Source organism: Herpailurus yagouaroundi, unplaced genomic scaffold (genome assembly GCF_014898765.1).
Source record: "Herpailurus yagouaroundi ecotype Mexico unplaced genomic scaffold, PumYag 165, whole genome shotgun sequence".
NCBI lineage: Eukaryota > Metazoa > Chordata > Mammalia > Carnivora > Felidae > Herpailurus > Herpailurus yagouaroundi.
Window position 1 is genome coordinate 16,078,429 of NW_024412406.1, and position 11,735 is coordinate 16,090,163.

The following is an 11,735-nucleotide window of genomic DNA, read 5'->3' on the forward strand; positions in this document are numbered from 1 at the left end:
CTTGAAAACAATAAGCAGATCCTATTTATTTATACTACTAGTGAGTAGTAATTTGGGCACTGAAAGATTAAAAATTAAGACTAACACTGGTTACCATGCAACTTTTCTAGGTTAAATTAAAAAATAAAGACATAATACCAAAAATCACAACTTACAAGCTCATCATCAGAATATGAACTATTTTATCTGCATATTAAACTGTGCTTTCCAATCACATCTGAAGCTATGTAGCTCAGCAAAGTATAAGCACACAGTAGCAATTAAAATGGAAGTGGACTGAAATGCAGAAAACTGCCAACAAAATTAGTAACAAATTTGATAATAATGGTATAGTGATAATATCCTAACCACTAAAAGAGTGGAAGTAATTTAGAGAATTAATGTTCTATCCCCTCACTTTACTAATAAAAAACTGTGACCTGAAGACTTATCTGGGAAAGACCTCAAATTGGGAAAGACGCAAACTTGGAGTGAGAAGGTCTTTTCTGTTGCAGTCGCGGGATAAGGCCCCACAGTACACACAAAGGCACAGAAATCAATTTTATCGTGGCACAGCATCGACCATAATAGATAGATATGCTTCTTTTGCCTTCTTTCACTCTAACCTTTTACCTACTTATTGAAAAATATAAAGAGAAGCATCTATTCCAGACTCGCACTAAATGCTGGAGACACAGCCCTTGCCCTCATGGAGTTCATGGTCTAGTAGGGGACACAGGTGAAAATAATATAATATTCTTATATGTAACATATTATTACAAGTATATGTAATGTACATGTATAAATATATGTACAACTATATGCATCTATAACAATTATATAATAAATATGATAGCCAGGACAATTAGAAATTTGGTAAGTGCTAGGAAGTAAGTGAACAGAGCGATGGGCTGTGGTGTTACTAGAGCAATCAGGTAGACAAGGGGGAATGCTGCCTTTCTAGTGCAACCAGTTTCCTGTAACTTTGCAACATGCACCGCAGTACAAACACCCATGGACACAGTCTGTTTCTTCTCCCCATACACTCAGGAGGGGTGTGCAACCATGCCCAAATGGCTGGAACTCTTTCAAAGAGTGTCAGAGAGGAAACTTCTTTGCTTAAGGGCTCTCTCAGAGAAGAAAGAGGCTTATGAAAGCAGTGCTGTCTTCCATCCAAGGGTGTCCCTAGGCAAGGGGGAGGTGCAGGAGGCACCCCACAGTCATGGGTCCTAGAAATGTGCTAAATACATCAAAAATGTACTCCTAGAGGGCATGCCCTAATATTTAATCGTGACACCTTCCTGTAACACACCTAAAGTGAGGAAGGCACAGTTCCTGTGACTGTAGAACACACACGGGAATGTGTTCTAGCCTGGCCACACGGTGGTAAGTGGCCCTGCCAACATGAACCTGGCGTCTTGTTTGGAAACATCAAAAAGAACACTGAACTCGTTAATCTGCTTTGGAGAAGTGCACAAGGAAAGACAAAAAAAAAAAGCGCTATTTTCCATAAACAAAAATTGCAATTTTGCAATAAAGAAATGTACAGGGTTTAGGGGAAGGTGAGCTGGGATGGACAGCATTTTAGGCCTCTCATGGATAGCGTAGCCCACTTATCCCCACCTTTATTCATCCATCCAACAATTACACATCGAGGACTTTCTAAATCAGGCTCCATTCTAGGCAAGTTGGGAAACATCAGTGAATGAAACAGATTTCTGCCTTCTGGGAGGTTATGTTCTAGTGAAGGGAGAGGCCAACAATAAACATAACAAGTCAATTACACCATTATAGAACATGATAAGTATAGCTGAAAACAAAATGGAGCTGGGAAAGAGGGTTGGGAATTTCAGAGGTGAGGTGAAGAATGCCCTGCCAATTGTAATCTGGGTGGTCAGGGCAGGCCTCAGTGAGAATCTGGCATTTAAGCAAAATTTTGAAGGAAGGAAGTTAGGAATGTGGGTATTAGGAAGAGAAGGCTGCCTGGCAGGGTGAACATTCAATGCAGAAGCCCCAAGGAAAGTGTGTTCCATCTCAGGAAGACTGGTGTGGTCAAAGCACACAGTGAAAGGGGAAGGGAAAGTTGACAGACAGGAATGGGGAGATCACTGGTAGAAGGAGGGCACAGCTCAAACAGGAGCTCACAGGCCTTTGGAAAGATTTAGTTCTTACTGTGATTGAGATCCACAGCCCCTCAGAACAAACACACCGTCAGTGGGCAAGGGTGGAAGCAGGAAGACCACTCTTGGGAGAGTCAACATTGGCTCACCCTAGGCTGTCAGCAATCACAGCGGTGAGAAAAGGCTGCATGTGGTGACGGTAGAGCCAAGAGAATGGTATGTGAGAACGAGGAGTAAAGAATGTATGCGAGGTTTTAAGACTGAGCAATGCGGGAGGATGGGTCTCATTCTGAGGTGGAGAAAACAGCAAATATGACAAACTGGAGGGGCAGGACCAGGACTGTATTCTGGACATGTGAAGTCTGAGGTATCTGTTAGACTCAAATGGAGAGGTCAGACGGCAAGACTGAATGTGATCACTGGGGGATGGAGGGAGAGAGAGAGAGAGAGAGAGAGAGAGAGAGAGAGTGGGGGAACAAATCCCAAGTTCTGCAGCATGAAGAGATCAGAGGAAAAAGGATGAACAAACATGGGACACTCACTGTGACTGAGCCACCCAGAAAAGACAAAACCAGATACACAGTCAGCTGCATTGATGCTACTAAAACAAGGAATAAGATGATGACAGTAAATGAACTTTGGCAAAATCAAATCATCATCAATCAATGACCTTAAAAACAGCCATTTCAGGGGCACCTGGGTGGCTCAGTCAGTTGAGCATCTGACTCTTGATTTAGGCTCAGGTCATGGTCCCAGGATCGTGGAATCAAGCCCTGTGTCAGGCTCCATACTGGGCATGGAGCCTGCTTGAAATTCTTTCTCTCTCTCTTTCTCTCTCTCTCTCTCTCTCTCTCTCTCTCTCTCTCTCTCTCTCTCCCTCAGCGTCTCTCCCACTTGGGTGCTCTCTCTTTCTTAAAAAAAAAAAAGAGCCACTTTAGTTACATGGAGGGTACTTGAGCCCATCTTGAGTGTGTTGAGAATGTCAAGCGAGTGAGACAACAGGTATATACAGCAAGTATAGGTAGTTGTTTTACAGGACAGAGTTCAAGAAATGAAACAGTAGGTAGAGAAAAGTCTGGGGGTCAAGGGAAATATTGACTTTTTAAATCTAGATGATATTAAAGTGTATTTGTATATTGATAAGAATAATTCTTGGAAGTGGAACTTCAGGTTTCTAATGCACTGGTAGTTAATTCACGAATTATTAACCGTGACAATACATTAAAATCCAATTATACTTACTTGACAAAAAGTGAAAAAACATATAAAGGTAGGCTACTATTTTGAAGATAATCTCCCATTTCAATTAAGTGTAAAACTCTATTGGCATAGTTATAAAAATTCTGTATCAGAGGAAGGGGACATGAGGAAGTTTTTACCACAAATTTTCCAGACCCATATATCAATCAGTTTGAGGATTTTGTGGCATTAATAACTAAAGGCACTTGGAATATTTAAAGTAAGACTTTGGATTCCTACATGCAATGTTTTTGTGTAAACAGAAACTATCTCTTGAAAGCTCATTAAATATTTATATGGAGGAAACATCCCTAATACACAGAATAAACCCAATTATGGAATTACTCTACAACAGAGAAAGAATCTAGAATTAAAAAGCGTCCCAAGGACAATTTAGGATAAGAATGTTTCTCCAAACAGTGCATAGTTTTATGTCTGGATCACCCACACATCCTGCCCCAAGGAGATTAAATGCCTGCTTAGGATTCACTCTCCAGTAAGGTCTGAAACTTGTCTCATACATGTGCTAAAAAACATCTGTGGCCTGTACAGCTGGGCAGAAAATCAATTATGATTGGGGAAGCCTGGCTATAGAAACTGTAGAAATCAACTTGTTTCTATTTTTAAAACCTAAAACTTTAATAGTCAAAATAAAGGAAAGCCAGCCTCTTTGAAATTTTAGTTTCTATGGATACATTTTATTTTACAAAAAAAGAGGGGTGTTTGAAGCCTTCATCTGGAAGAAAAATATGCTACTAAAAATAGCTTCAAAGTAAATACATGAAAATTAAAAATATACATTCACAAATGCTATAGTTTCTGTTGACATGCATCTGATACATAAATGGAGCTAACCTTATGTAACCTAGAAAGGCTATTATTGTGTAGGTATCTACATTTTGTTCAAATTAAAAATATTCTTGAAATATTTTCATGCTAACCTTGCTTGTCTTGCTTAGTGAGGAAGGCAGTCAATTATTCTAAATGTGTTTATGGTCAATATGGGATGCTGAAAAGGATACCTTTGAAGGTGTTTAAATTCTAGTTGAATATAATTTTCTCTTTACTTCTAAAATTAAAAAGAAAAATAAATGAGACAGCATTCCATAGGACTGGACCTAGTCTGCCACTTCCAGCTAAGTGACCTTAAGCAAATTCTTAATCTCCTGGAGAAAGAAGCAGATGGTAGGATTCTTCAGTACATACAGCTATTTCGAGGCTCAAACAACAATAATGTACATAGAAGAGCTTCCCACAATTCAGTGATGTTATTTTTATCATCGAAAATCACTGCCCATTAGCCTGTCCATCTCTGCTTTAAAAGCTTTCTGGGCTGTCAGTTACTTCTGAGAAAGTGTAAGAAATTTTTTACTCGGCAGGTTCATGTTTTTGAGAATCCCCAACATTTTGGGAAAAACCCTGTTCCTTTTATGCTTCTAATCCTACTCCCAACATAACACTCTCCAGTTTATCACAAACCATATTTTTGTTAAAAAACAAGGTATAACACCTTCTTCATCCACCATAACCAATCCATCATAGAGCTATATATATTTTACCTGCTATGTATCGCTCGGATTGATCCTTTTCTCTCTATCCCCAAAGCTTCTACATGAGACCAAGTCACCATCAACTCGTACTTCTTACAAACAAATCTGATTCTTATGCCACTCTAAAATATCACTGGAAAACTCAGATTTTGTCAGTTTTCCTTTTAATGGTATCTAACTCCAATCCTTTCTAGTGTAGGCAACATGCCAATTCTTCATCAATAAAATCAATCTCATTTCTACATCGTGGTCTTCACTTACAATATCCCTCTTTACTTGAGTGCCATCTCTACGCCTCTTCACTCTGAGAAATCTTTCCAACTTACAGCAGCTAACATCTGCTGACTATTCAATCCACAAAGATTTCTCCTTTACTGAACTGCCACTGCCGTAGTAATCAGACCCATACTGTTTAGCTGTGTAGTGAAATTTAGCAGTGGAATTTGAATGATATATATGCTGTGTAGTACAGTGTCAAATTGCAGGTAAACAAACAAAAAACAGATTTATAATAAAAGGAAGCAAGGTTCAAATTCCACAGCTGTGTTCAGTTGCATGCCTTTGGGCAAGTTACTTGACCACTCTGAGCCTCAGCCACTTATCAATGAAATAGATAATGTGTCTCAAGTCACTGTGTGGATAAAATTATACAACATATGCAAACTGTAAAATATCTATGCAATGCCTGATATGACAGCAGATTGCTATAAACTGATGTGTGCTGTGTAACTCCAGGGAGCACCATCATAGAGAAGAGGATATGGGGTGCCAACACATTCACCCAGTCATCGTGGCACTTCCTAATAGGTTAAGTAGTCAGTATTATTATTACCTACTTCATGTATTTTGACCCGTCTTCCATATAGATTTTAGGTGTGGGAGGGGAGCCATCCTTAAGCAATTACTGCCTACATAACAGGTATGCATTTAGTAAACGTTTACCTGTTCTTCCCGCCCCAACCTGCAATAAATTTGCTTTTGTGAAGCTGAGTTTTTGATGCATGCCATTGGCTTTCAATAAAGAGTGTATGAAAAATATCTGCACATAAAACAAACTGCCGCTTCTTTTTCAGGGATATGTTTACAGATACTGCCCTGACATTTCCTGGTGTCGCCTCTTTGAAATTCAGCGTGAGAGATTTCTTTTAGAATTTAGTCTAAGAAAAGCTTTGCTTCTCTTAAGAAACATGTATAAATTATAGGGATGCTGATAAATATGTGATAGACTGTATTTATTTATTTATTTATTTATTTATTTTTTGGTTATCAGGAAACTGCAGGTGAAATATAATATTCCACTTTAGCAACTAACTAGCTTTAGCACTTGCTGACCTTATCACCTTTTTGGTGGTCTATACCATTTATTGTAATAGAACTTTACCTATAAATGTATCTGCTAATTTTCTGCCAATATCCATTCTCTCTTTCTTCTTTTATTAATAAAATTCTCTGAGTTTTATTTGGGCACATGGATGTCCAGTTTGAGACAATATTTCTCAGTCTGCTTTCACTAAATGACTAATTGCATGTGAACAGGAGTGATGTGTACAACTTCCAGGTCGTGGCCTCAACAGGAAACTCTTTGCTCTCCACTTCTTTTCTGTCCTGAGGGGCTATAACTTAGACATAGTGCTGATCAGCCAACCTTGACCTTGTGGAAGAGGGCAATGTCTTAGGGGAGACAGCAAAACTATAGAAGCAGCCCTAGAAGATTGTCAATCCAGTCCCCACTGGACTCCCAGCCCGTTGAACCTTCATGTGAGTGAAAAATCAACTTTCAGTTTTAAGCCCATGTTATCTTGGTCCTTCTTACAGCAGCTGAATCAATACCCTATCTAATATATCCTCATCCTGATGTTTTGTTTTTACTCACATAGTTTACTTTTTTCATGTATATTTTTTAAGATATTTCTACTGCTTTTGTTTTTTTGTATGAATGGAGAGAAGTAGGAAGAAAATTAAAAAAAAAAAAAAAAACGGAAAGAGAAATGACCCCCAAACACTGACAAGTTTGACAACTAGAATCTGTCTCAACGCCTATCATACTTTATACAGATCCATTTCTGAAAGAGAATGATTCTCTTTTCAAAATGTGTTCAAAAGGGAATGCTAATTTGCATTTGTTTCGACCTTTTAAATTTTACCTCAAACACTGTCCTATCTTAGAGAGAAAGGAGAAATAAAAAGAATCTTCTGCTCTTCAGCAACAACAAAGCATTCATGGAATCTTTCCTGAAATCAAATAGGCGAACTGAGCTCAACAATCATGGAAAGAGAATTAACAGATGTGACAATTAAGCGGTAATCTTGAATATCATTTTTCTTCATGTGAATGGATTTATAAAAAATCAAAATAGCAACCCATATTCAACTTCACAAGATAAACATTTAGGGAAGTCCTAAAGAAAAATATGGTGATCCTTCTTGCCCATGTCCCACTCTACCTGAGGTAACCAGTGTTCAAGTATTCATTTCTACATTTCCCTATTCTCATATAGCCCTATCTGGACATACATGGGCTTACCTTTTACTTAATATATCAGGAGTATAAAACATATAGATTAACTCACATTCAGAAACACTGAGATAAATGATATTTCCTCGGATGGCTGTGCCAAATTTTAAACCAGCCTCATTTTGAGGGAAATAATTTAATTAGCTAGTCTACTGACAAAAATAGAAAAAAAAAACTTACTGTAGGATATATTTTGGACATCAACTTCTAATTCTATCTCTAAATTATATCAAATCCATCGAACTTTCTGTCTCCCCATCTTCACCACAGGCCAACCTATCATCATCACTCACTGGGACTATTCCAAGAGCTTTCTCCTCATATCTATGCCTCATCTCTTCCTAGCAATCCATTCCTACAGAGGAGGCAGCGCCATCTCTTAAAAACCTAAATCAGATGAAGTCACACATGTTTAAAAGCTTCCAACTCTTCTTGTTGATGTGCGAAGAAAAATCCAAACTCCTTCCAAAGTTCCAAAAGGTAAAAAGCTTCCAGAGGGCTTCTTCCTGGTCCCTGTCTGAGCCTCCAACCTTATGACTTGGCCATATTCCCCCTGACACCCTGGCTGCTTTTTTTCCCCCACTTTGGAGCCCCAGGTGAACTTTATTTACTTCTTTGCTGCTTACCCCTCTCAAATATAAATACCCCGAGAGGGAAGATGTTCTCTCCTTTGCTGCCATATTCCTGGCACCAAGAACAGTGCTTGGCATATAAAATGTGCTCAATAAATATATCAAATAAATGTACAAATCAGTCAATTTCAAACAGACTATGTTCTGTGTACTTTCTGATTGAGAGCTCTCTTCCCTCTGTTGAGATAAAAAGAAAAGAACTATTGACTTCATAATTTCATGGCCTGGATTTACATCCCAACTCTATCTTTTGCTAGCAAGTAATTGAATTCTTTAGGCCTCAGTTATATGTCGAAAATGTGTAATAATGACCTAGCTTTCAGGTTTGCAAAGATCAAATGAGGTTAATGGATGTAAAGGCATTTTAAAAACTCTAAACTCTAAAATATTACATAAATAAAAAAATTAAAAGGTTATATAAATGTTATTTCAATAAACTGGTACACAAATAAGTAATGAAAATATCAATAAGTGAATTAAATTGGACATTTAAATTATTTAAATAATGTATACATGTCAAATAAGGAAACAGAAGTTTTACCTTTTTATAACTGGATATTCTCTGACATATGTGCTCAATTTTTTCACTGCAAAAGGCACTGAATTTATTATGAAGGTCAGTAGGAATCACTTCATTTAAAGAGTTAAGGCTGGTGCAGTTTTGCACAAAATGATCATCACTTTTAGCCAGGGCTTCAAGAATCTGTAGTAATACACGCACACACACACAAGTAAAGAAAACCTTCAAAATTAGCTAAATACAATTCTCACAAGTCTAGAACACAGAGTGACATTCCCTAGCACACTTCTTTTCACTGCCTGGGATTTCTATACTCAGTAAAACTCTCACCGCGAAGTGATGGACGTGTGTGTTTGCCCCACGTGTTTTGCCTTCTGCTGGCTATAAAAGTTTACCTGAGGGAAGTGAGTGGACTTCAAAGACTGCCTGATGGACTAATCAGTATGCTCTGATGTGGGAACACATTGCCTATATTTTAGTCAGTTACTCAGAACTTTTTTTTCCCCTCAATTTGGTAGTAGAACAACACAAACTAAGGAAAACCTATAGAATGGCATCCTTACTTTCTACTGGGAGCCCAGTATAGAGAATGCAGACAACAAATGTTTGCTGAAGAAATGAATACATGAGAAGAAATTCTCTTACTAACATAAAATCAATGTCACTTGCGGTATCTGAGCACCAGCTGATAAACATCAGATAAAAGCGTCCATGTGATATTTTAATTAGTAAATCCTTTTGAACATTTGAATCAATTTTAAGGCAGCATTTGTGTGTGTTTGTGTGTATACCTACCACTGATCACTGGGAATTTCCAATGAATGGAGAATTATGTGTCATATTTATGATTGTTCAAAGATTGCAAGGGTTGATTGCACCCTTACCTGACATTTTCATAATACTGTACAAGACAATGTATAGATTCTATGTTTATTTGAGCTCCCTCACAGGAAGCTCCACTTCCCTGTCTTACAGAATACAGAGTGTGAGTTTTTGGTTTAATCACTACTCTAGAAAGTAGAGCTCAATTTATCATTAGCTGTGTGATCTTGGTTCAATTTCTTAATTTCTTTGATACTCTTTTCTTCAAATATGAAATACAAGTATTTTCAGTACTTATACAGTTGTCATATATAAAATAATCCATGTAACTTCGCAAATTTGAAATAGCTAGAAAATGGATAAAATAATGATAATAACCTGGGTCCAAACTTATATGGATTGCCTTGATAATATAACATATTTGGGCAGAGGTGGCATTTTGAACACACAGATGCTATATCGAAAGATAGAGAGTGGTACAATGTCATCAGAATAACGCAATTGTTTTGGAAGCTGACTTTCAGAATATAAAACAAAAAACATAAAATAAGTATTTTTGAAACAGTGCATTTGGATTTCTACATTATTTTCTGCCACTAAAATTTTAAAAAATACATACTATTAATGCTAAATCTATCTCAGCTACACACACACATAATGAAACAAGAAGTGACATGTGAATAAATAAAAGTAGTGAAGCTATATGTCATATTTCTTACTTGTAATACCTGAATCCTCACAAGGTGATATAAAAGCAGATGCAGGGGTGCCTTGGGGACTCAGTTGGTTAAGCATCCGACTCTTGATTTTGGCTCAGATCACAATCTGACATTTGTGGGATTGAGCCCCATGTCAGGTTCTGCACTAACCTTAGTATTCTCTCTCTCTCAAAATAAATAAACATTTAAATAAATAAATACAGATGAAATACTAAAACTCAGACCTGGGGAGTATCCTCCAACAGGAATTTTATTTATTCACCTGGTGAAAGGATCATGAAAAGCAAGCACAGGGCCATCTTTCACTAACCACATGTTTCATCCATTTGGATAAAAACTCTCTTACTCCCTATCTTGCTTTAGCCTAAAGACTAAGGGTGATATACTTCCCAATTAAGAATCACATAAATGTCTGAAGATCTATTCATAAATGGATCACTGAGCTTTGTGAAATCATATGAAATAAACATGAGACTTGGAGAATTTGAAATTTCTTATAATACATTTCATGACTTCAAATACTTTTCAGAGGATTATCTACATTTAAAAAAGCACCACCTGTCATGAAAACCATCTGAAAGGTATTCATGATACTGAATCAACAGATGTAGCAAACTTGCTAAATGTAGAGAAGCCTTTGCCAAATCAACTAACATTTGCCTGGGCAAGAGTCCCATCTAACATAACACTGTACTCCAAAAGAGATCAATAAAAAAAGAAGATTGTATGCATACTGAGTAATGGGGGGGAAACAGAAAAGAAAGTTGAATGAGCTGACAGCTGAAGCATACACAGCTGTTTACGTTTTGGGAAGTGGGGGTGGGGGAGAGTTTCAGTTACTTTATTTAGAACAAAATCCCGTTTTCCCAGGATCATTCATACCTTGGCGGTGAGGCTGAAGAAACCTTTGGGCTCAATCATCTTCTCCACCACATTGCACTTTATCCCGGCTGTGCTGTCATACTCATACACAACACCATATTCCAGGTGGACGTTATCCACAGTCAGGCTCACGTGCTCCTTCTTCCCGTCGATGATGGCCATGGTGTTAAACTTGTCAATCACCTCTGGAACAAGGACAGTTTTCATTCAGCAAATTCAGGAAGGGTTTTGTTAGTCTCTTCAAATAATTTGAGTGTCTCTGAATAATGTTTAAAGATTTCTTTAAAGAATGGATAAATCTAATATTGTTGTTAACATTTCTGAAACAAGAGCACTTAAAAAACATATGTTTGAATGATCCAAATCTCACCATTCCAACATGATTAGTCTTTGCACATCCATTTTGATCTATCAACCATATGTATGCCTATTTATACCAATATAAACATTATATATACAATTTTATAATTTTTATTAAAAGCATGCATGACTTAAAGTCAGGGTTCCTAAAACTTCCTCAAACATTGAATGAATACTTGTTCAGAGGAGAAAAAACTACACAAAGCCATACGGAAGAAGCAGAAAGGAGATGCACTAATCATTTATTTCAGCAGACAGGATCCCTGAATTTTCCCAAACACCATCTTCTACAGAGAGCTCACAGAGAAAATTTGTCATTGTCTGCTATAATAACATTTTCATCTGGAATGTCTTCCTACAGGTTTTTGGCCTACAATCAATCTGCTGATATAAAAAC

The 11,735-nt window shown here is 37.4% G+C and overlaps 1 protein-coding gene across 1 annotated transcript in view; it reads right to left on the minus strand.

Moving 5' to 3' along the window:
• PREX2 (phosphatidylinositol-3,4,5-trisphosphate dependent Rac exchange factor 2) overlaps positions 1-11,735 on the minus strand; it is a 309,933-nt gene that overhangs the window by 123,525 nt on the left and 174,673 nt on the right. Inside the window, exons 22-23 of the mRNA XM_040487649.1 lie at positions 10,979-11,163; positions 8,577-8,738 (exon numbers count right to left, since the gene is read on the minus strand). Of these exons, the coding sequence (XP_040343583.1) occupies positions 8,577-8,738; positions 10,979-11,163 (347 nt within the window). The remainder of the gene's footprint in view (positions 1-8,576; positions 8,739-10,978; positions 11,164-11,735) is intronic.